The 23,926-nt window shown below is 34.9% G+C and overlaps 1 protein-coding gene across 2 annotated transcripts in view; it reads right to left on the bottom strand.

Annotated features, from left to right (window-relative positions):
- HTT (huntingtin) overlaps nucleotides 1–23,926 on the bottom strand; it is a 195,767-nt gene that overhangs the window by 154,687 nt on the left and 17,154 nt on the right. For both annotated transcript variants that reach the window (XM_001364825.5, XM_056802364.1), the window contains exons 2-9: nucleotides 22,619–22,702; nucleotides 19,549–19,669; nucleotides 18,255–18,314; nucleotides 17,405–17,484; nucleotides 14,031–14,169; nucleotides 8,179–8,320; nucleotides 6,155–6,333; nucleotides 2,741–2,942 (exon numbers count right to left, since the gene is read on the bottom strand). In XM_001364825.5, the coding sequence (XP_001364862.1) occupies nucleotides 2,741–2,942; nucleotides 6,155–6,333; nucleotides 8,179–8,320; nucleotides 14,031–14,169; nucleotides 17,405–17,484; nucleotides 18,255–18,314; nucleotides 19,549–19,669; nucleotides 22,619–22,702 (1,007 nt within the window). The remainder of the gene's footprint in view (nucleotides 1–2,740; nucleotides 2,943–6,154; nucleotides 6,334–8,178; nucleotides 8,321–14,030; nucleotides 14,170–17,404; nucleotides 17,485–18,254; nucleotides 18,315–19,548; nucleotides 19,670–22,618; nucleotides 22,703–23,926) is intronic.

Genomic DNA, 23,926 nt, shown 5'->3' with positions numbered 1-23,926 from the left:
GCTTGATAGTACTTTAATATTTAAAGCCAGGGCAAAGGAGGTTATCTAGTCTAACTCAATTTTATAGACAAGCTAAATGAAACCTGAAGAAAAGTTACTTTAGTGGGAGTGTCTAACTACAGAGACAGTGCTAAGTTGTTTATATTCCCAACTATTCAACATCTGAACACTTCTAGATTCCCATAACTGAGGGTGACACCCCCACCATCATGGTTAAGCCTCAAAATGTCTTATATTTCACAAAATTCCTTATTAAGTCACAGAATTCCTAAAGTCCACCAATTAAAATTAAAAGTACCTCTTGGAGTGCAAATACTCCTGAAAAAAGTAAAAAACTATTAATTATTAACATCCTAGAGTCAATCGATTTTGCCACTCTTCTCCCCCCTCAGCCCCATTTAGTTGAGATCAACTTTACTGAGAAGATGTAATCCCTTAGTTTGGGAAAAGAACAAAATAATTTTAGAATGTAGGCAACCATAATGGTTGAGAAATAGAGTGATAAAGAAATTGGGATGGCATTAGGGAATAGAAAGGGAAATGGGAAGACTGTAAAGGAAAACTGAAATGCTGGCCAACATTGGTCCTGTCTCCATCTCACACATATAAATGAAAAGCTTACTTTGCTTACTTTGTAAAATAGGGCCCCAAAATAAAGGAAGACCAGGATACAATTCAAAACCTTAAGAACCCAAACTGACAAAAGGAATATAAACTTGCCTTGGTAGCCCTGGGACATAAACATTCTGTTTAGAGAGGGATCTGGCTTTTCATGGTGTTATATAAGCTTGGTAGGTTTTGCAGAGAGCAGAGGCATGAGACAAGACAGTAAAGATTCTGGAATTCTGCAGGAAGGTTAAGATGTTACTAAGAAACAGTTGGGTCTTGTGGAGAAGCTCTGGAGACTTCTGGGAATGTGGCTGCTTGTCCTTAGTGGCTGATCCTATCCTTATCCTATCCCGATTCCTGTCCTGCTTGCTGTCTTGTGTGCTGTATTTCATCAGAGCAGAACCTGGTGATCCTGACCAACTGTCTGCAGTGATAGTGAGACCAGGTCTAGATCCTTTTTGGATCCAGGACCTTGTCTAGGTCCTTTTTGGAGCCAGGACCTTCCCTGAGCCCTATCAAGTTTACACAGAGCAGTTCCTTAATACCAGCTAAGGGGGGTTTTAGTTGTAGCTTATCAAGAATGAGAACTAGGATTTTTAGGAAGTGAGAAGAGGATTAGTGTAGAACAAAGCACTCTGAAGACTCTGGGAAGAGACATTAGTTCCCTGGGGTATTAGTTAGAAAACTTAGCTTTAGGGTTATCCCACACCCTTCTAACCAATTCTCTTTAATTAAACCTACTTTCCCATTTTGCTGAGTAATCTGTGTGTGATCTCAGACCAGGCTCCATCCTGGTCAAAGTGTCTGTTTGCCTTTCAATCCACGTCAACCTACTGACACTGGCCCAATTCAATCCATCCCTCAAACTCCCTCCCTTTTTACAATGGACGGCTATGGGGTCAGAAACATTAGTCACAGGAACAACTACATAAATGTCTACAGATCAAAAGGAATGTTGTTTCTAATATGAAACATTCTGACAGTACAGTGAATAAGACAACCAAGTGTCAACAATATCTAAATGAATATTAAGAGTTGAGGTGTTCATTGGTAACTAATGATATTAAAGCATAAATTAATAATATTAACACACTTACCAATCAATAAGCCTTTATTAACAACCTACTATGTGCTGAGCACTGCGCTAGGCACTGGGTATATAAAACTGAAAGCTCTAGTCCTCAAAAAATTTACAGTATAATAAAAAGAACTTATCTAAGCACTTTGGAAGACATAAAGAATGAACACAATCCCTGCCCTCAAAAAATTTATAATCTAGTAGACATGAGATGTGTATGAAGATAAATGTCTTACAAATTAGCATATATTTAATTCAATAAAACATAATGAAATTGAAAAAAATTTACAGCATATTGAGAGAACACAACACAAATACATTTTAAAATACACAAAATACAAAAAAAGAAATGCAGCAGCCACCATGGGGAATGAGGAAGGGTCTTTATATAAGTACCATTTGAGCTGAGCTCTCTAGGAAATGTAGAATTCTTGGAAAGACATGAAGAGTAAGTACATTCTTTCATTGAGAATGATCAAAAGCACAAGATCTACAACAAATGTTGTGTTTAAGGAAGTGTGGGGTCAATTTGGCTACACTCTAGAATATGTAAAAGAAAATCAAATCGAACGAGCCTAGAAAAGTAAGTTGAAAATAGATTGTGATGGATTTGAAATGACAGAAGAGTGTACATTTGTGCCTACTGGTTATAGGGAGCCAATGGATTTTAAAAAGCAGAAGAGTAGCAAGATCAAGCATAATTCTGTTAAGCTAAAATTTGAATAAAAACAAACTATAGATAGCAGTAAAACTCCAGTCTTCTGGAAGCAGACTTTATAAGTCCATCAGATCATCAAGACTATCCCCAAAAAGTCGAGAAAAAGAATGGCATGGGAATTTTGTTGGGATTTTAATGATTATTAAAATATATATATATGTATACTCAATTATGATATTTCAAGTACAAAGGAATCTTAAAATGAAGATATATATTCTGATATTTATTTTTAAATAAAATAAGTAACAAATAATACTTTTATAAAAATTAAATAAACAATGGAAAATACATCATCCAAAAAGTAATGGAAAAGCTTAATATTCCAAATAACTTACCTATAAGTTCTACAATACTCCCACTGCGACTTCTACTAAATTCTTCTTTGGTCACATTGACCTGTCCAAAACCACCTGCAGTAGTCAGGGCTTGGAGAAGCTCAACTGGAGGTGTTTTGAAAAGTTGCTGCAATAGTTCTAATGCTCCAGTTACAACATTATGGTCTTGATGCTGGGTGTAATGCAAGGTCAATTCATATACCTAAAAACCAAAAAAGCCACAGCAGAATGTATCTATTTATTTGTTTATTTTAGGTGGGAGGAGGCTTAAAGGAGGTTAGTTTTATGCCCATGAATTTCAGTTATCCAAACTATACCAGATGAGACCTACAAGGGTAATCGAAAATCCTTAACTCAGTGACCTTTTAGTACATGAATATATATATATATATATATATATATATATATATATATATATATATATATATATATATATATATATATATATATATATATATATATATATATATATATATATATATTATTAGGATTGCATTCAGAAATGGAATTTTTTAATTCACTACTGATAATATGAGTGCCAAATAAAATTATTATGTAGAAAAATATGTATCACAAAAAATTTAAAGTGCTTTGGTCCTACGGAACAATAATCCTGAAAAAAAGAAATAAAGATTTTGAGCATTAGAAGGAATCTTTAAAAATTATCTAGTTCAATCCCTGTAGTTTACTGAAGAAGAATCTAAGTCCAAAGAAATCATGGAACCACAGCATTTAGTAGTGGAAGAGACCTCAGTGATCACTTAATTCAAATTATACTTGTAAAAGAATGTTCTCTACAAACACTAAGATATCTTAAATAATAGTCATCCTATCTTTGCTTGAATGAAGAGAGACTCACTAGCTTCAAAGGCAGCCCAAGACAGTTATGGATATCTTTAATCTCTAGGAAATGTTTCTTTATATTAAGCCTATATTCACTTCTTTGCATTTCCACCCACTGCTTATAGTTCTGCCCTGTGGGGCCAGATAAGGTGTCTAAAGGCTCTTCCACAAGTCAACCTTTCCATTTCAAATGCTTCTGTATTCCCTTCTCCCCATGAACATTCCCAAGTCCTTTCCCCCTTTTCTAACCAACCACAGGCCCCCTCCCTCAGATATCCCAGAACCCATAAGGAAGCAGGAAAACCTGACACAAACCTGACACTTCCTCCCTTATCCACCCCCTTTTCCCAGGGTACATCTGATTTGGCCCAATGTTTCAGTCTTTCAAGAACTCTTGACTATCATCTAGTGTATCTTTCCAAGTTTTAGATCATTTGCAAGCATGCCAATGATGCTTTTTATCCAAGTCATTGATAATAAGAAAAATATAAAGGCACAATGGGTAGAAAGCTAGGCTCATGGTAAAAAAAAAAAGAGAATTTCCATACATGGTTAAAGTGTGGATCTCTTCTACTTGACTATGCATATGTGAGTGGGGAACAGGAACCACAATTATTTTGTGTCACCTTGATGAATAGAAAAATTCACCAAATATATGTTAGGCTAAGTCTCCCCATCTTATAACATATATATTTCCAAATCCATTTAGATATCAACTGTGCATTTCTGCATCTTTGCACAAATACTTTATTAAAATTCAGGCAAAATATAACTATAGAGTGCCCTGATCTACCAGTTCAGCAACCATGTTTTAAAAAACAAGGAAATATAATCATATTTTAAAAGCAGAAAAGCAAACAATCGACCTCTTCTTTGGTAATAACTAGGCCCAACTATATTTGACGCATAATAGATTTCGAATCCAATGATTTGATCCACCTCTGAGTTCTTCAGTGAGCCAGGGCATTCTGAATTGGAACCCTTTATGAGAGAATGGATGTTTCTATCAACTAATTTTGATAGCATCAGGTCACACCTTTGTGATCACCACTTGTTTCCCAGATAAGGGTAGAGAGAGGTAGGGAGGTAGATAGATTAACAGATAAGGCATGTATTAAAAGCTCTCCCTCCTCTCAAACCTCCCTATTCCTTGAGACACAACAATATTGAGATTGGGTCAATTAACAACATAGCTTCTAACATTACAAGTGAAAAAAAGTCAATTGATTTGGTAAATTTCATTGTTGTATTATTGTAAGAAATTTCCAGATTCAACCCAACCTTCAGTAACTATCACTCTGATCAGTCAGCAGTCATTAAATAGCAGCAAAAAGATTATGACTCCCTGAATGCTTAGATGATGGCTGGCATTTGTTTTTAGCAATTAAACATTTTTAAATTAAGATATGCATATTGCTTTTTTAAATGCAATACTACTGCATACTTAATAAAGTACAGTAAAGGGCAGACTCACTGTATTGTAATAATTGCTTTGCTGCGGTAGGCTGGAATCAGACCCACAAATAGCTATAATGTATGCCTGTATAAGAAGTCCCTATCTACCAATGGCCAACATATTACTAGTTTTTGTGAACTTCAGTCCCATATCTGTAACTATGTAAAGGTCATTTCAAACTAGATGTATCAGAAACATCTTAAATGTCTAAATGAGGTCCTCAGGACCACAGCATGTCTAAAACTCTTCAACTCCTCAGTCTTCCTCATTCTACCAATTGAGGCAGTCGCCAAATCTTGCCACATCTATTTCCACATCTCTTCTCTCTGACTCTTGCCTCTACTCATGCAGCAATGGCCTTAGTTCAGACCTTTATCAACTATTGCCTAGATTCACTGTAGCAGCCTCCTAACTGTGTCTACTCCAATCCATCCTTCTCACTGTTGCTAAAGTAATTTTCCATAAATGCAAATCTGGCCAAGTAAATCAACCAATTCCAGTTACTTCTTATTGCTTCTAAGATAAGACTCTTCTACTCAGCTTTTTAAACCCTAACAACCTGGCTCCAAACTGTCTTTCCAGCCTAATTAAACATTGTTCTCCCTCACATACTCTGAAATCCAGCCAACCAGGCCTTCCTCTTGTTCCCTATACAAGAGGTAAACAACCTGCCACCCCTATGCCTTTGTTCTGTTCAACCCCGATGATTGGAAAAAGCATCTCCTTACCTCTGTCTCCCAGAGTCCCTTTCTTCCTTTAACTTTTAACATTCATCCTCTACATGAATTTTTTACTGATTTCTCAAATGTTAGTATCCTCCCTCTTGAATTACCATGTATTCAATTACTTTGCATATATTTTGTATTTACTAACTTTATTTATCAAATATGTATATTTTACATGTACTTGTCTCCTCCATTTGAATGTAACTACTTGCAAAAAAGGATTCCTTCTCTCTTTGTACTCTCCAGAGTCTAGCAGAGTCTGCCATATAGTTGGTCCTTAATCAATATTCTTAACTGATTAATCCTCAATATTAGTCATCTCACCAAGAACCTTCCTTTGTTGGCCATTCAAACAGTTAATTGCCATCATTATTTCAGAATCATGTTTACCTGGATGAGCTGATCTGTAGAAGGTGATATTTCCGTTTCTTTTCGTGTGACCCCAAAGCTCCCTTTCAAACTCATGTCCTTGACTTGCTGTTGGAGCAAAGGGATCAAATACCTCAAAGTGAGCAATACTCCAAGAATAAAGAGAGTGGAATGCTCCTCCTCAACAGGAACCAATAAGCCTACAAAAGAGCAAAGATGTTAACAACTAATTAACAGCTTAACCATCCAACAGTTCTGTGTCATTTTCAAAAAGAGAATAACTTTCAAATACAGAAATATTCCATTTAAAGGAGGATATTAAAGCAAAAAAATAACATCCATATTACTGCTAAAAACAGCGGTGTCAAACTCAAATAAAAATGGATCCTTCAGGACATCATACTAACTTAGAAAAGCATGAGTTAACATTACCTATATTGTATTTCGTTTTTATCTAACCCTATATACATATTTCCCAAATATTTTTTAATCTGGTTGAGGCTCAGGAGTTTTATGGGGCTATCCCACCTACATGTCTGACATTTCTCCTGAAGAACACAATACCATGTGAATATTACTCAAAGTAATACCCATTCCTACTATGAGTCAATGTCTAGAATTTTCATAAAGGGGCTTCACAGTATTTGTAAACTGAACTAGAACTTCACATTATATACTATTCTCCACCTAATATATCCTTCCTCATAACTCTGCCTGTCCACTTCTTCCCCATCCTTCAAACATCATCTCACTTTGGCAAAGGCCTTCCAGTTTTATCAGGTGCAAGTGATATCTCCATCTCTAGAACAAAATAAGAACATTGCTTATGTCCTTTCATTCTGTATACATCTTATCTATCCAACTGGACTGTAATCTCCATGAAGCTGAGTACTATGCCTTATTCTTCTTTGAATTCTCCACTAAACAGAACATAGGTCTTGAATACAACAAGCATTCAAGAAATATTTTAATTAAAATCCCCATTCTATCAATTGGGGTTTTCTACTGACATTATGTTGGACTACCCGAATTTAATTCAACAAATTTAAAATAGCTTTTTGCTAAGCACAGAAGTGATAACTATGAAATAAGATAAGAGTCCTTATCCACAAGAAGGTTATACTCTACAAGCCAAGAGATGCCAATGACACAAGAAGTAGAACACAATAAGGGCAAAAGAGAGATCTAGAAAAGTGTGCTAGACAAATTTGAGGAAAGAGAAATTATTCTTTACCAGGAACATCTGGAAACCTGGAGTCAAGGAAATTTTTCACAGAGTAATAGAGGAGGACGAGGAGTAGAAGGAGGAGGAGGAAGAGAAGGAGGAGGAGGAGGAGGAAGAAGAAGAAGAGGATGAATAACATCTGAGCTGAACCTTTAAAGAAAACTACAAGGAAAAAAAATAGAGAATACAAGATACAAGCAGTGTCTCTCGTGGAAATCTCCAAACTTCAAGTAATGCTGAAGGGAGCTAGAGAAATCATATAGAAAGACTTCCTATGATTTCAGTAGCAGAAGGAACTCTCAGAAGACAAAACCCCCAAACTAGGAAGAAGTTATTCTCTGCCACTTTGATTTTGAATGGCCTAGGATAAAACATGGGAGATTCACTGACTCTCCCAATCATACAGCCAGTATGGGCCAGAGCTAGGCCTTATAGCCAAGTCTTCTTGGATCCAAAGCCAACTCTCTATCTCTATATCATAATGCCTCTTCAGGTTTAATATTAACCAATCAGAAAATGTCAGGGCTATGATCCACAAAGCTAGCTAAGTTTTCATAAAAATCCAGTTTAAGAGAATGACTTTCATCATTAGTTTTTTCCTCTCACCTTTTCATTAATTTTGCTTCCTTTCTAAAAACCACAGAGCCTCTAGTATGTCTTAACATTTTATTTTCACCTCTGGGTTTTAATGTAGCCTCAGATACATCCTAGCTGTGTGGCCCTGTAGCTCTTAGCATCTTCTGCCTTGTAACCAATACTTAGTATCAATTTTAAGACAGACAGTAAAGGGTTTTTTAGTTTTTTTTAATTTTCACCTTACCTAAAAGTACATTAAGTAACCAGGTATAAAAATACTGTGTCCTCCTTGAATGCTGGCAGATGCTCACTGCTGATCCAGCTGCTGTTCGTCGTATTGTAGGGGAACTTGACTTGAGATTCGCTATGAAAGCTTTTAATAAAACCTATAATGACAAAATTACAAAAAAAACTAAAGAAACTCATATGAAGACAAAGGAATATTTTTCAAGTGGTTACAGTTTTCCTGAAACTTGATGGAACTATTCCATCAATTCTTGAATCTATAACATCAATACAATCAAAATGGAAAATATAAATCGTTACACCTGGTTTTTTAATATCTTTATTAACTGTTAAAACTGAAAAATGTCATAGGTCATTCAGTCCAACCTCCTTCATTTTACAGATAAGGAAAGAGGAAGGGGAGGGGAGAGAAGGGGAAAGAGTTTGCCAAAGGAGAAGGCATTGATGTAGAAAAAAAGAAAATATTATTTCCTTGCAATTCAAAATTCACATGAAAACATTACTTTCATAAAAAACTATCATTTCAATTTAAATATAAATTTATAATTATTATACTTTTATGCCATAACCATTACTTTGAAAATACAATGAAAGTTAAGAGTATATAAAGTCAAGCTTCTCTGAATTTAAATAGTCATAAAGAGATAGATGGGGGGGTGGCTCAGTGGATAGATGACCAGGCCTGGAGACGTGAGATCCTGTGTCCAAATTTGCTCTCCAACACTTCTGAGTTATGTGAGCTAGGCAAGTCACTTTCTGCCTAACACTTATCACTTTTCTGCCTTGGAACCAATATTTAGTATCCTTCCTAAGATGGAAGGAAAGAGTTATTGAAAAATAAATAAACTTCATAAATGAGCCAAAATGGCATCCAGTTATGTAATAGCCACCATTTAAGCTGGTATCCTTAATTGACAATGATAAAGTCAAGCGATTTTTTTAAAGGAAGTGGGAAAGAAACACCAAATATGGTGCCAAGTTCTATGCTGAGTATTTTATTAATATCTCATTTGAGTCAAAGCAGCCCTGGGAAATAGGTGTTATTATTATCCTCATTTTATAGGTGAGGAAACTGAGGCAGAGAAGTTAATGCCCAAAGTCATACAGCTAGTTAAGTGTGTGAAGTCAAATTTGAACTCAGATGTTCCTAACTCCAGGTAAAGTGCTCTATCCAATAGAAGACCTAGCAGTCTCCTAAGTAAATTTAATCAAACTTCTGCTAAGTGCTTCATCATGGTGGAGTGCTGACCCTGGGTTGTTGTTTTTAGTCTGTTCTGGGGGACCACAAGTTCTAGTTGGCCCTACTAAATTACAAAGGCTTCCAAGAGATGAATGGAACGTTTGTCAACAGAGAGCTAGCCAAACTATCTGCAGAGAGATTTATCAATAGTGAAGATGATCAACTGACAAATAGATGAAAAAAAAATTTTAGCCACAGGAACTCAATAAGCCATCTACATAAAGGGGCAAGTGTTGCAATCAGTATAAACATTTATTGAGTGCCTGCTAAGGGTCAGGCACTGTGCTGGGGGCTGGGGAAGCAAAGGGCAATCCCTAGCTTCCAAGGAGCTTATGATCTAATGGGGGAAACATTATACAACTACATACAACTAGTATACAACTACACACCACACACAAAAAGACATACAAAATAAACTGGAAATACTATCAGGAGGCTGGCACTAGAACTGAGAGGGATCGGGAAAGTTCTTTTGCAAAAGGCAAGACTTTAGCTGAGATATGAAGAAAGACAGGAAGTTTAGGAAGCCAAGATGAGGAAGGAGAGTTTCAGGCATAGGCAAGAGTCAGAAACAAAAAGAAAAACACAGGACAGAAAAGAAAAGACAGGAGCTGAGGTGCCTTGCTCAAGGAACAGTAAGAAAGCCAATGTCACTAAATCTCAGAGTACATTGTGGACATACCCCCCAGGATGTTAGAAAACTGTGGCCAAATCAAACAGAGAATTTTATATTCAATCCTGGAAGTAAGAGGAAACCACTGGAGTTGGGTATACGAAGAAATGATAGGATCAGAACTGTACTTTCAGATCACCTTGACAAATTATGAAATGGAGTGGGCAGGAAAACCAGCCAGGATCATATAGGTCAATAGGGTGGTGTAGTATCAAAGGATAGATATGGGAACACATGGGTGTAAAATCTAAAATTATGTTCTATAATAAAAATATATTTTATGAGGTTTATTAAATAATCATTAGAAATCAAGGAATAAAAAAGATACAAAATAAAAACCACAGGCCCATGGCTGGTTAGCCATGTTCAAATTTTCTCCACTTTACCACCATCACTGCTGATGCTACATCATGCAAAAAAGAGACTGTGGGAGGCGTTGATGCATTAAATACCAATAATGTGATCTCACCAAGGTGGAGACTCAGGAGAGATTATAGGGAATTTGGGGAAATACTAAGGATTTCTGGGGAATGAAGTCAAAGGTTCAAAACCTCCATTTATACACAGGAAAGATGTTGATGAAGATGGGAGGAAGAAGTCAATGATGAAATGTCCATTGAGAGAATGGAGGCCTAGTAGGATGTTGGTTCCTTCAACAATAACAGGAAATTAGGAGAGAATTTGTCAGGAAAGGTAATGAGTTCTGATTTTGTACATATTGAGATGACATTATTTATGAGACATTCAATTCAAGATGTCCAGTAGGCAGTGTCCAGAAAAAGATATGAACTGGAGAAATAAACCTGATAACCATCTACATAAAGATAAGAGATGAATCCATGGGAGCTGATAAGATCAGCTAGTGAAATAATGTTAACAAGAGAAGGATCCAGGACAGAACCCAAGGGGCCATTCATAGTAACAAGTTTGACCTGGATGGAGATCTAGCTAAAAGCTGAGAAGGCTGAGGCAAACAGGTAAGAGGAGAACCAGGAGATAGCTGTGTCCCAGAAGCCTAAAGAGAAGACAGTGTAAAGGAGAAACAGATAACCAACAGTGTCAAAGCTATCCAGAGGTCAAGAAAGATGGGGATTGAGAAAAAGCAATTAAATTTAGCATTTAAAGGATCATTAGGGGGAGCAGCAATAGTCTAAAGATAGGAGGTCCTAGGTTAATACTTAGCAAATGCTTAATAGGCAAACAAAAACAGTCAACAGAAAGAGAATCTCTCCAAAGTTAGCAATAATTCCAAGTACCAAATCTAATAGTCTTAACTCAATTCTTAATCCTTTTCAATCTATTTTACTTCACTTGATACTGATGATCACCTACTCCTCCAAGACACTCTTCTTCTCTCTTGGTGTTTTTGACATTACTCTCCCCTGGTTTACATCTTACCTGTCTGAATGGTTTTTCTTAAGTTTCCTTTTCTGTCTCATAACCTACAGGTCATACTCAGCTCTCTGCGTTCCCCAAGGTCCTGGCTCTCTTCTTCTACACTCACTTTTTTGGTAACCATATCAGCCTATGGGATTAACTATCATCCCTACACAGATGATCAACAGATCCATATATTCATCAATTCCTTGACCTCTAAGCAAACATTAATTTCAAAATGAATGTCCCTATGAAAACATTAAAAATGCCCTTTTATTTTATCTAGAAATATTTAGAAATGGTATTTCCCTGGTCTAAAATACCTCTTCCTGACTTCTAGTTTTGAAGGTAGAATAAGACAAAAGGCTCTTCTTAAGGAGACATAAAGATGACAACTAAAACATCAACAAAAAAATACTCATATCTTTTTTAGATCATTTCCCTTTGAACTCAAGTGATTGGATTGAGCTATTGGGAGCCTTGTCCTCTTCCCAATCTCTGAAGCTAAGACTCTCTGACCCATCTTTCTCTACTGAGAAAAGATTAAAGTACTGATCCTAGAGAAGCAGATCACTTTGTTACAAGAACACCTGAGTAACTTGACTAAAATAAACAACAAACGGGGTAATTATTATTGTTCTAAAATGCTACAGTTTGAAGTTACTGTATTTAACCTTATTCAAGATCCCTCTGTTACCTTAAATGATTTGAGGCCAAGTTATTTGTGAGAGCACATGGGGAGGGGTCAGTGGAGAACAGAGTAAGGAAATTTTGCCAGTTGGGACTCCTCTTCCTCCAAACTGGAAATGGGCAGAATTTGGAACAATGATGAATTAAATAAAATTGTTTCTGGCAAACTTATGCCTAAAACAGAGTGTGTTAATAATAACTTTTTTCTTCAACCTTCTGGAGATATCTTGAACTCCACATGTCTCAACACAAACATGCCTGTGTATACACACATATACATATACACAAATATATGAAAATATTTCTTCTTATGTATATACTTATAAATGTACCTGTTATTTTTTCCATTAGAATATAAGTGCCTGGGGAATGAATTAGCAAATGTGGTGTATGGTCACAATGGAATACTATTGCACCATAAGAAATGACAAACAGAGTGAGTTCTGAAAAATCTAGAAAGATGTATATGAATTGATGCAAAATGAAGTAAGTAGAACAAGAACAATGTATACAGTAGCAAAAATATTATACAATGATTGATTGTGAAGGTTGGCAAAGCAAGTTCCCAAGATATCCACAAAGGACTCATGATGAAAAATGTTATCCATGGCAAAAGCAGAGTCAGAAGGGAACCTTAGCAACCCTTTCACTCTGCTTACTCATTTGACTAATGAACCATTTGAGTTTAGGAGAGATTAAGTGTCTTGCTCAAGGTCCTATAGTCAGCAGATGACTGAACTGGAGATTAATTCTATCTAATCAGGATGGTGAGGAGATTTAAATTCATATCCCAGGAACTAATGAAGGAATGAAGGACTTTTATCCTAAAGCCAAAAAAATGGAGGGGACAATATAAGAGCATTCTTCATGTTGGTGGTATTGTTTGAAAGAAGGACAACTTTTCCGTTTCCTTTTTTTTTTTGCTCTACAGAGCACTGAGTACAATTAGGAAGCCAATAGTTAAAAACCAACAAAACCAAGAGTTTAGCTCAGCATAACTGCTGTACAAATATGGAATGGTCTATTTAAAAGGTAGTGAGTTACCCATGCCTTGAGGTCTTTAAGTGTATGCTAGACGACCATTCCTTGGATTATTATACTGAGATTTCTGCCCTGGTATGGATAGAATGGATGTCCTTTGAGGATATTCCAAAGCTAAAATTTCTGAGATTCTAAAACCTACTCAGTTATGTGGAATTAGAATTACAATAACCGTGTGGTGCTTGTCAGTCAGTTGACTAACATTTATTAAATGCTTATTCTTGTCTTCAGAGAACTTCAAAGAATGGTTTTCCTTAGTTAAGAGAATTCCCTGGAAATACATTTTGGCTTAGTTGTGGAGGACTATCCTTTAAAATTGGATGGTTCAAATCTGTTCACTGAAAAAGGTTTGGAGAATTTCCTATTGACAAGTTATCCCTGGAGGTACCTAGGTGTCTTAGTGTATAGAACTCTGGGCCTGGAATCAGGAAGACTTGAGTTCATATGTGGCCTTAGATACTTATTAGCTATATGACGCTGGGTAAATCTGATGAAATTTAGAAGCAGTTTGAAAAATGGAAAATATATTTCACCAGAAACTTTATTTATCTTAAAATATGATTTGCATTACTGTGCAGGTATACCTCTATCAAATTGCTTGCCTTCTCCATGAGGGGGGAGAGGAGGAAGAAAGAGATGGAATTTGGAACTCAAAACTTTCAAGAACAAATGTTTAAAGATTGTTTTTACATGTAATTGGGATAAAAAGAATCTTAAAATAAATAAATAGGATATTCCTTAGCAATAAATCTCAAAAGACCGCTTAGTCACAAACCACAAATCTATGGGATTATTCTCAAGTTCATGCACTTACAGAAAGCAATCATACCTTAATTTCATTGTCATTTGCAAAGTTTCCAAAAGATGCCATAATTTTGGGTATAGCAGCTGCCAAAGTCTCTTGTACAGATTCTTCTGTTCGCTTGCTTATTCGAGTCAGACAAGGCAAAAGGTTTACCAAATATGGTCTGCAAACATGAAAAGTGTATTAATTATTCAGTCTGCTCAATTCTGACAAGAAAAAACCTTAACATATCATAACTGGGGATAAAGAAAAAGCCTCCTTTGATATTTATTCACAGCTAGAGATTCTAATCCAAAGAGACAAATTTGCCTTCACAGGAAAATTGCCAATTCTTTGTCATGAAGGATCCATAATCACTGATTCTTTATCATATAGGTTCCATAATTGGAACATGGTTTTGAAAAGGCATACATTATTCCAAAGAAAAAAAAGGGAACAATTAGTATTTGATGCTAGTAATTAAATGTATATGAAAAAGTTCAGGAACTAAGCATGGACAGCATTTGGGTGAAGACAAAAGGAGGCAGAAAGGGAAGAATATTTCTTTACAGTATATTTCATAACCACATGGACAAAAAAATGAGGAATAAAACCAATAAAAAGCCTGGCATGGAAGACTGACATAGTAATGGCAAAATCAATTATCTATGTATCTTCTAGTTCCATTTCCCTGCAAAATAGAGCAACTAATAATTTCTTGTCATACAATGATAATTTCCTCCTTTAAAAATAGAACAACAGAGAAAACTAATATTATGATTTTAACTCTCATCAACAAAAAAGTGGAATAATAGACTGGAAATAATGAAAACCTTAAAGAGAAGTGACTACTTTATTTTAAGAGTTCTTGACAGCTGAGGAATAAAGCAGAGAATGGTCTGACATGTACTCTAGACTTGGAGAAAAGAGCTTTTGAAAAGTACAAACAAGGACAAATAGGATCAAGGCCTATAATTATAGAGGACAAGGTAGCTAAAGAATATTAAGAAGTTGTGAAGAATTAAATTCTGATTTAAAAAATAAGAACAATTCTAGGGGGAAGGCAAGAGAAATATTTATATAGTCCCTACTAGTTGCCAGAGACCATGCTAAGTGCTTTACAAATATTATCTCCTTTAATCTTCACAACAATCCTAGCAGGTCAGTATTGCAGGTAAAAATCCCCATTTTACTGTTGATAAATACATTTTAAGTGATTTGCTCAAGGTCACTTTGCTAATAAGTGTCTGAGGCCACATTTGAACTAAGGTCTTTTTCACTCCAGGCCTAGTATTCTTCCAAGAGAAAAAAAAGGATTATTCTACTTTATTCTTAATATTCTGATAATTATCTAAAGAGACTAAGATATATATATGAATTCATATAGATACACAGGGAACTCACTAACCAATTTGGATATTCAAAAGATAAGTAGTAAGCAAATTAAAAAAATACAGTGTGGTCTTATAAGAATAGTGCAAGAAACATTTAGAAGCAAAATGAGTTAAGCTGGCAAGAAAACATGAAAAGGATATTTTCATTTTAATAGTTTAAAAAAGGTAGTTCAAAGAAGCAATAGGACCAATGCATAGGTAAAAAGGATGAAAACATGCAACTGCTCAATTTATATTTTGCTTCTGTTTTCTCTGAGAAGTATCCTGGAAATTTAAAAAAATATATATTAATAGAGTAGATATCCAAGTACCTAGGAAAATAAAAAGGTCCTTGCTTCCCATGATTGGTTAAGTCTTCAGGATGAAATGTACTACAACCCAGTGAACTTAAAGAATTGGCATATGCTATTATACAACCATTAATGATTTTGAAACATCATGGGGGGGGGGGGGGCGTGTATAGGTAAAGTGTTATTCTCTGGACTGGAAAAGGGCAAATTTCTCATTTTACTCTTTAGTAGAAAAAAACAAATTATAAGCCAATTGTTAACCTCACCTTGAACCCTCCCAAAATGCTAAAACATTTTATTAGGAGAGTGGTTAGTAAATATTTAGAACAGGAAGTCATCACTACAAAGAGACAAAAGGCCTGTGTCAAAAGCAGGTCAGTTAGTTTTCCTTTTTTGACCAAATTAAACAGGGAACACAAAGAATATTTCAGAGTACTATATTACTCTACTCTAGAATGACCAGAAAAAAATCTGTTCTGAATTCTAAGGACATTTTAAGAAGAACATTAATAAGTAGAAAAATCAGGAGCGTTAAGGATCTCAAGTTCATATTATATAAGCTTCAGTTAATAGAAATAGGGAACACAACTGCGTCCGCAGTCCACATATTTAAGGCTGTCTTGTGGAAAACAGTTTAGACTTAATCTGCCTAAATCCAAAGAGAAAACCAAGACAAGGGTTAGAAATTATAAAGAAATAAAGTTAAGTTTGATATAACATCTCATCAATCAGTCCTGGAGTCAAATCTGTCCTCAGACACTTCCCAGCTGTATGACTCTGGGCAAGTCACTTAACCCGCCATTGCATAGCCCTTCTTCTTAGAACCAATACACAGGATTGATTCTAAGATAGAAAGTAAGAATTTAAAAAGAAGAAGGAGGAGAAGGAGGAGGAGGAGGAGAAGGAATCTAGCTTCCAAGGAGCAGCAACTCTTTTACTTCAGGGTTTGAATTCCTGGTGCTTAGTGGGACACAAGAAGCATATATAAATACTTGACTAATTTGGGGCATTATTTGAGGAATTCTGTCAATACATTTACTGAGTTTTTTATTCGGTTGACCTTAAAAAACAGATGTAACATTTTTGGCATGTATTTTTCTTTTTAGAACACTATTACTCTGGAGAGAGATGATGCAACATATTAGATAAAAGGCTACCTTGAGAGTCAGGATGACCTGAGTTCAAGTCCTACTTTTCACACATAATAGCTAGGTGACCAAGATTAAGTAATTCGGCCCTAAGTACTTCAGACAACTCTTAAAAACTAAGAGTTACAAACTAGTTGCTAATCTACAAGAATGTACAGGGAGGGATTTTCCAACACTGATGGAATCTTGCAGGTCCAGATCAAAAAATACAATTGATATAAGGAACAGAAAGAAGTCAAGTTGAAGCAACTCAGTTTTATGCTATTACTAGCAAAGGCCTACCTATGAGAAATGACACGAAAAACATCACCAAGAACAGGCATGATGAGAAAAGGTGGGCAATCCATGAAGTGGAAGCCAATGATAATAAAAGATGGACAAGATAAGAACTGCATCACAAAAGTATTACAAGTGATTATACAAAATATTATAAGTAATTATACAAAGACATAAATAAGAATTACACAGGACTGAGGTCTGGCTAGTGGAGGGAAGAGGATAAATCATGGGTTTATCCGAATAAATACTGAGAATTGGAACATAAACTAAAAATAAACTAATTTGAACACTAAAGTCAAATAACTTACCTGCACTTCTGAGGTCGAACCAGATGAGCAAGTTCAGCAAATCTCCAGAGAGCAGCTCTCAGACTTCGAGAAGCACCATTCTAAGAAATTTAACAAACAATATGTTACATATTAGTAGTAACATATTCTCTAGTATTGAAAGGATTTTATACAAGGGAATGCTATTGACAAATAAGTTCTTATATATGGAAGCTAATTAAATGCAAAAAAAGCCATACAAAGCTACTGAGTCTGAAATTTATAAATTGTTTTATGATCTAATATAATACTTTTATGTTGAATCTTAAAAAATTCCATGTGGTAGGTAGAACAAATATTATCAAACCTATTTTACAAGTAAAGAGACAAGATAAAGTTAAATGATTTGCTGAAAGTGCACACAGCTAATTAGAGGTAAAGGGGAAACAAATATTCATATGTTCTGACCCTAAATCCAGTACCTTTTCTGCAACATAACGGCTAACAGTATTACTGCCAAGAATTTCTAACCTGTCAAATTAAATATATACATCTCTTCTTTTTGTTCAAAGCAACATAGTGAAAATCTATTTTGCCCAAATGATACTCTCCTCTAAAAATGTTTTTAAAAATTCTGTCTCTGCGTAAATAATTCTGTATACCATTCCACACATTTGTCAACCTCTCCAAAAGGATTTGCATGATAATACATGTATGGCCCATATCGATTTGATTACCACCTCCAAGTAGAGGGTTGTGAAAGGAGGGAGGGAGACAGTTTAGATCTTGTTATTTTGGAAAATGTATGTTGAAAATTATGTCATTGGGAAAACATGTAATTGGGAAAATAAAATTACTTTAAAAATTTTTTAAAGGGAAAACACAGATTTACCTTTTTTATTTCTTTATAGAGCTCTAACTGTAACCTAGGAAGATTGGATTCCATCAAAGCCTAAAGAAAATGAAGACTAGTTTAACAACATTCAGAACACATGTTTTACTGAAGAACATGACAAAAATTATAACAAAAAAAGATAATTAAAAGGCTTAATTTGTTTCATGAAAAAAGTATCTGATATGAATCACAACAAATATATAAGACCTAATTAATACAAAATAAGAGTTAATAGGTAATCATTTGCCAAACTATAACAAAATCATGCATATAAGTAAAATATGAAAATTGTCTTTTTTTTTTAATTTTCCCTTCTGTCTTAGAATCAAAACTAAGTATTGGTTCTAAGGCAAAAGAGCAATAAGGGTTAGGCAACTGGGGTTAGTGACTTCCCCAGGGTCACACAGCTAGGTAGTGTTAGAGACTAGATTTGATCTCAGGACCTCCCACCTCTAGGCCTAGCTCTCTATCCACTAGGCTATCTAGCTGCCCAAAACACTCTCCTTCTGTTAGTTAAAAGAGATACTTCATGTCATTCTCACATGAAATACGTATCAAAAAACAATTCTAAAAATCATACAATAAACTTCAGCTACAGAACATAATTGGGGGTTGGGGAGCAGTTGCAGAGTCTAGAATGTCTTAATCTTCCCATTCAAATGTCTTTTCCAAAGAAATCACAGAGGTGGTACTCCGGTACAGAACATGATGCTGATCATAAAATGAAATTAGTCTTAGCTGGAAATTTCAAATTATGTCTATAAAATTATCTAACATTGGCAAAGAGATACCAATTTGCTCATAGCTCTTTCTGAACTGTAAATATATTTATAATCTAAATTATTTATAACAAGAGATTAAAATTCAATAGTTAAGGATATCAATAAATTTTTATAATCTTTTGCAGAAATTCAAGGACAAACTGTTCTTACCAAGAACAAAATGTTAGCAACAGAAAAAAAATTAAGAAGCTCAAGACAAGAAAATAAGTTCTACAAAATAATTATATAATATCAGTTCAACAGGAACAATATTATATGTGTCCAGAACAATCAATTAAAAAACACAAAAATATTCATTTGTTAGATGAACTCTGCCTCAACAAAACAAAAATATTATGGAGTTGAATTGTCACTCAATGGTTCACTGTGCCTACAATATTCTGATAAATGGTATCAACACAGCACACCAAAGCCAACAAAAAGCATAGAAAATTTTGCATATATACAGATTTATTATGTGGTCCTCAAAACCACAAAAACTATACATACACCACACACAGAGTTCTTACTTTTATAACTTTATTGAGACATTCATCAGCTACCATTCTGACATCTGATTCTGCATCATCACTGCACAGAAGAAAGAGCTCCATAGCAATCCCTAAAAGTTTCTGAAACTCTGGGGAATTTCTAAATAAAAGAAGAAAAAGTTATACTTGTAAGTCACAATGATTTACTTTAAAAAAAAAAAGTTAGTGCCTAAAGAGACAATTTCTGAAATTTTAATGTTTTCCTCACACCAGGGCTTATATTTTTTTTATTTATAGTATTCCTCAAAAGTGAAAAAATCGAATTTCCCAACTCGACCTTACTCAATTTTTATTCCTTGTTTTCAACAATATCAATTTTAGTGCATTCTTAGTAACACTATGAGCAGATAGATATACCTGTGTATTAGTGCTTCAGAATCCAATAAGGAAAGGAGCACTGTTATTGTCACACAAAAATAGAACATAATCTATTTAAATCTGGAAGTTTTATTTGAATATAAAATTAAGGAAACCTAATTGGTTGTCCTAAAACCATTTCCTAAAGGTGTAGAGAAGAGCTTTTTACCTGCCAAGGGTCACTAACAACATGTTTCTTAAACAATGATAACGCTATAAAGGTGACTACCACAGTGAAACTTTACTCTGATGGTGATGATAGGACAGTGAAATGAAAAACACACTGGCCTTGGAACCAGAAGACTTGAGGTCAAGATCTAGTTTCATGAGCAAATAACACTGGGTTTCAGTTTCTTCATCTCCAAAATGATGCATTTAATAACACTTGCATTATCTGCCTCACAAACTTGTTAAAAGGATCACAAGGAAATGCATGGAAAACTGTTACATAAGCTATTATAGCAAAAATTATAAATTTCATTTTATTCTCAAGAGTATGCTTGTGAATAAAATGGAATTCTGATTACCAACACTTTTTTCTTAAAACCTTTACCAGGTTCTGTCTTCGAACTGAATCTAAGACAGAAAAGCAGTAAGGGCTAGGCAACTGGAGTTAGGTGACTTGCTATGTGACACAAGATCATATAGCTAGAAAGTGTCTGAAGCTACATTTGAACCAGGACCTCCCAACTGCAGGTCTAGCTCTCTATCCAGTTGCTCCTACTAACACTTTATTAGAGAATGAAAAATGCAAACATGATATCAGAAGATCAAGGTTCAAGTCCTGCTTCTGACACATAAGAGTTATATGAGCCTGTGACCCAGGAGACTAAGACTGCAAGCTGCTACTATATACCTGAGTGAAGGTGCTTTGCACACTGGAGTCTACCATAAAAATCAAATCACAGGCCTCTGGACTGGATAAAAAGAAAAAGCTAGGACAATCTACCTATATATAAGATACCTAGAGAAAGTTTTGGCATATAGAACTTTAAAGGGTAGTTTGGGTATTAACATATGAAATGATATCCTTGATAAATTTCTATAATTATCCCTTATCTAATTAAAAGGATTACAGCACCTAATTCCTATGGATAACTGGTCAATCTAGAAACCTCAAGTTTTATGGAGTCTGTAAAATTCACCAGTCAACCCTAAAGTAGGCCATTTCTTTAATGGCTCCAGATAGATATTTTACATTAGAAATACTAATAAATGAAACTAAAGCTTGCTGACTCTTTCTATATATTAATTTGATCCTCACAATGCCAAGGTAGGCAGCATTATTATCCTCATTTTTGCAGATAAGGAACTATGGCTCAAAGAGGTCAAGTATTCAACCAAGATCATACAACTAGTGTCCATAGAAGAAACTGACCCCCTGCCTTCCTGATATGGAACCTAGCATATTCTCCAATATGCCATGGATTCTCCTTAGAAACAGAAGAGGCAAAAATTCCCACCAAACCAACTCCCTTCAAAAAAGTCAAAACTAAGTAGATATAACATGGTGGGCTTAGGAGAACTCTATTATTTCTGTCAAATCAAGGGGAAATAATTATTAAAAAGATTAACAGTGACTGCTAGGATTCATATATCAATGTATGTACATACAAAATATATTTTTATGCTAATTCTAAGCTTAGAAAACCTGCAAACCATAATTGGGTAAAAAAACTCCTAAAAGCAACTCTAGAATTCACAAGTTCATATTCTAATATCCTGTATTTTAAGGAAATTTGGCAAGAGACAATTATAGTAGATTATCAAATACTTTAAAAGTTCTACAACCCAAAACACATACACACACACACATACAAATTCTTCTGTAAGAACAAGGATTACAGAAGCCTCTTTATTAATAGTTCTATGAATTATAACCATATTCCATATGATCACAAAGATATTCAAATTTGAAATTTTTTTATCAGATGGAAAAGAAAACAAGGTATATTTTAATATCCATTTAGTAATCTATCAAAATCTAAGTCACCCTTTTTTTCAATCGCTTTGGCACAAACATGAAATACCAAAAATAACCAAATCAAAATAGATCTTATTGCTGTATTTGTGTAGCAAAGTTGTGTGATATTAGATCTAAATATGTAGGGGACAAAAAAAAATGAGGTATGACAAAAATGAGACAAATATCTATTATGCATCTAAAACTGCCCACATAAGAAATTTGATGGGACAGGTTGTCAAGTTCCAAGGGGTCAGAAAATGGTTCCCCAAACCCCCAAACTAAAAATATGACAACTTTGCACATAAAAGAGAAATGTATTTTGCAGTATTGATATGTACTATTTAATATTATTCTTACAACATTCCTATAAATTAGATAGGAAGAAATATATAGGCCTCTACAACTTTCTTCACCATATGAAGACCTTGAAATAGGGCAAATTTATAAGATAATAGAAATTACTTTCTTTTTTTTTTAAATTACCTTAGTAATAGTAAAAATTATTATAAATATTGAGTATAAAATTTCAAGAATGAATAGCAACAATAGTGTTGCCTGTGAATACAAGTTACAGTCACCCAAATGCCATAAATGTTTTAAATGATTTTGTCCCCTGTTAATAAATTGATACATTCTAAATGGAAGGTCTTGGAGATTTTAAGTTCTTTGGGAGAAATTAAACATTTTTTGAATATAAAATACTAAAAATATATTATTTTTAATTACCTGAGAGACTGAGCCACTATATTTTCACATATTGTCAGGCAATGATTAACCCGGTCTTTCTTAGTAGTTGAAAGTTCTTTCTTTCTAAAAAAATAAAAATTGATAGTTAGCCACAATCTTTCACTTCTCAATGCAATTTATTCATTCAACATTCATTGAACCCATATAATTTCCAAGACTGTGCCAGGCACTTCAAGGGGATAACCAATGAACCACCAGTCAACAAGCTGTGTTCCAGATACTGGAATAAGTGATAGAGATATAAATAAGGCAACAACTGTGTAAGCCTTTAAGGAGCTCACATCACAATTGGGGAGATAATACACAAATAGCTGTGAACATACAAGATGTATAACATGAAAATGGGAAGAAATTTCAGAAGGAAATTGTAAGAAAATGTAAACAGTTATGAAGCTTTAAATGCCAAACTATCTCATATTTGATCCTGGAAGCAAGAGAAGTACATTAAGTAGAAAGGAGATGGCCAAACCTGTGCATTAGACAAATTACTTTTACAGATGAGGGATTGTAGTAGGGAAAGCCCTGAAGCTGGAATAATGATTATTAGAAAACGACTGATGTAGTTCAAGCAAGAGTTGATGAGGACCTGTAGGAGGGAAGTGGGCTGTGTATATAAAAGATGTAGTAAATGCAGAAACAAGATTTAACAAGCTAAATATGTCAGTTGAGGGAAAGTGAGAAGTTAAGGGCAAGGCCAAATCTGTGAGCTGGGACAACTGGGAAGATGGTGATGACGTCAAAAATAAAAAGTAAGTTAGGAAGAAAGGAAAGTTTGCCAGGTAACTACCTACCAGAAAAACTGAAGCTAGTGGATCTCTCGAACTCCAGAGATCTAAGTTGTAGAGGGCTAAGTCAATGCCACAAGTTCTCTAAAGAGTAACAAATCATTCTGAAGGGTTATATGGAACTGTGCCCAAAAGGTTATAAAACAATGCATATATCCTTTGATCCAGTAATGCCACTACTAGATCTGTATCCTAAAGAGATTTCTTTTTAAAAACCCTTGCTTTACATCTTAGAATCAATACTGTGTATTGGTTCTAAGGCAGAAGAGTGGTAAGGGCTCGGCAATGGGGATCAAGTGACTTGCCCAGGGTCACTCAACTGGGAAGTGTCTGAGTCCAGATTTGAACCTGGGACCTCCATCTCTAGGCCTGACTCTCAATCCACTGAGCCACCCAGCTTCCCCCTCCCCCCGAGAATTTTTTTTAAAGGGAAAGTACCTACATGTACAAATATATTTATAGCTGCTCTTTTTGTGGTACAAAGAATTGGAAACTAAAGGGA

The sequence above is a fragment of the Monodelphis domestica genome, chromosome 6, assembly GCF_027887165.1.
Source record: "Monodelphis domestica isolate mMonDom1 chromosome 6, mMonDom1.pri, whole genome shotgun sequence".
Classification (NCBI taxonomy): domain Eukaryota; kingdom Metazoa; phylum Chordata; class Mammalia; order Didelphimorphia; family Didelphidae; genus Monodelphis; species Monodelphis domestica.
This window is presented reverse-complemented; position numbering and strand designations above follow the sequence as displayed.